Source organism: Trypanosoma equiperdum (assembly GCF_001457755.1).
Source record: "Trypanosoma equiperdum strain OVI genome assembly, contig: ctg_1601, whole genome shotgun sequence".
Lineage (NCBI taxonomy): Eukaryota > Euglenozoa > Kinetoplastea > Trypanosomatida > Trypanosomatidae > Trypanosoma > Trypanosoma equiperdum.
In genome coordinates, this window is record NW_027123618.1 from 1 (window position 1) to 2,182 (window position 2,182).

Genomic DNA, 2,182 nt, shown 5'->3' on the forward strand with positions numbered 1-2,182 from the left:
ATAGTGCAGAGCTGTATTATTTTGTTGCTGTGGCCGCTGGAACGTAGGAGCTCACAGCAAGAGTTGTCGCCGGGGGGAAAGAACGCGTGCTTGAGCGAGCCCGTGCGCAACAATAATATCTCTTCTGGTGGAAGTGCACCATTGCCTCTCTCGAGCAAGCGGCGGTCTACACCAAACTCGAGGGAATGCCCACCCGTGCAAAAGTGCCGCTACCGAATTGTATGTCAGTACATTATTTTTGAGGGTGAGGGAGGGGAATGTGAACGTATAATCCTCTGCTCAGGGCGTTTAGCGTGGATCCACGTCTAACACAACGAATATGTGGCTTCTTGTTGGAGGGGGAAAGTTGATCGAACGGGGATCTTAACGTAACTAACACTGCGAAGCTAACAGGCATGACGTTCTAGGGACCAGTGTAGGTCCTCGTTTCCATTCGTGATTGCAGGAAATGTATGGGAGAAGGGTCTGAATAACAGTCCCGGGCGTGGGAACATGCGTTGTCTTACTTTTTTTTTTTACAAAATTTTCCGTTCTCATTGAGATGTGCCCCACAATATGAAAGCTATCTGATAGAGAACCAAAGGGGCTGGACAGCGGAAAGAAGTGAATCCAATAAGTCTCGAAGCTTCATGCTCTAATAGTGATATGGAATACATACTATACCGACTGCTTTGCAACAATGATATTGTCACATCACAGAACTGCAGGACATATTACATGTGCGTTCCTTAACAAAAAAGCGCTTGGAGTGAGACGACAAGCACACCATCCCCTTTCGACGCAAGCAAAAAGCGAAACATCAAGAGGTAAGTACTGTTGCCCACTAAAAATGACGAACGCGAGGATGCTAGCAAAACAACCCGTTGGCGTGTATATGGCGTTTGGAACTGGTCCTCATAAAAAGTTTATCAATGCGGTAGCTGCAGCACCAAAACCCAAGGGCTGAGCACCGGTAAGGAAGCAAAAACGTAAGAGAGCACTGTGGCTGGAAACCGTTCGGTTATTAGCGAGAGAAAGTTATCCAGTGAGGGCGTGTTGTCAACGAAGATTGCGTCGATGTACGTGCAGATTAAACAGTCCACCGAAAGGGGAAGATGTAACGGTGATTGAGTTTGTGGACAGAGACAATGTTCGAGACCCTTAGGATGTACGTCTCTTCTGTATTCTTGTCATCTTACTTCAACTTCGTATTGAAACGAATATGAGAGCTTGTTCAGTCACATTTTAATTGTATTGGGCTGAGCAGTGGCGACTAAATGTGTCTCCTTCCTTATCTCCTGCATATTCGAAACACTTTAAAAATTTTCGGAGGACTTTGATACAGCGAAAGGAAAACCACCAATAATATTGTTATGACCACATATATGTGGTGGTTGGGGATATCATTCTTTATTATTATTACGACCGCGGCAGTGTAAATGACTCAGGTGGTTAAATAAGTGTTTTTTTTTTAATTCATGGGGGCGGATTTCAGGAACTCTGTGTGCCTCCATCTACGAGTACGACACACCTAAGTATTCTGTGCTACTGACGACAGGCGTATTCCCCGATTTTTTATTTTTTATTTTGAAAAATCCTATCTTGTTGTTAGTAGCTTTTTGTGTAAGTTTGTTGCGTAGGTACTTTAAAAAAAAAAAGAAGCAAAACGATGTTGAGAATTACAGCAGCCGTGTTTTTGGTACTGGCGAGATGGATGTTGAGTGCTGTCGTCATAAGTAAGGCTGAGGTGCAAGTTGTATACTTTAACCAGCAACCGAGCAGGCAACTTGGACCCCTCCACCAAGCACAAGGGGAACCGCAAGGAAAGGCAATTCCAAACATTGAAAGTCAGCGGGAGACAGGATCTTTGGCTCACGAGAAAGCACTTACCGAAGAGGATAAAGAAGATGGAAGGGGAAAAGTAGGTAGAGAAGAAAAAACGAAGCCTGATACGAGCAGACTGAAGAACAGTGATGGAAGCGTAACTGAGAAATCACAGGAGCCGAAGAATGATCCATCTCTCGTTTCCAAGGAACAAAGCACAATCGCAGTTGCAGAAGGACCACAGGGTACCAAAAAGCAGCAAAACGAAATTGTCACTGGCAGAGGAGAGACTTCAGGGGAACGAGCAGCACGGTGTGACAATAGCCGCGTGCCACAGCCAGAGGTCTCAGTCTCGGTGGTTGACCAAGGAAGCACACAA

The 2,182-nt window shown here is 45.4% G+C and overlaps 1 pseudogene across 1 annotated transcript in view; it reads left to right on the forward strand.

Annotated features, from left to right (window-relative positions):
* Positions 1 to 1,648: 1,648 nt before the first annotated feature.
* Positions 1,649 to 2,182, forward strand: part of TEOVI_000517300:pseudogene — a 1,108-nt pseudogene continuing 574 nt past the window's right edge. Inside the window, exon 1 of the mRNA in view lies at positions 1,649 to 2,176. Within this exon, the coding sequence occupies positions 1,649 to 2,176 (528 nt within the window). The remainder of the gene's footprint in view (positions 2,177 to 2,182) is intronic.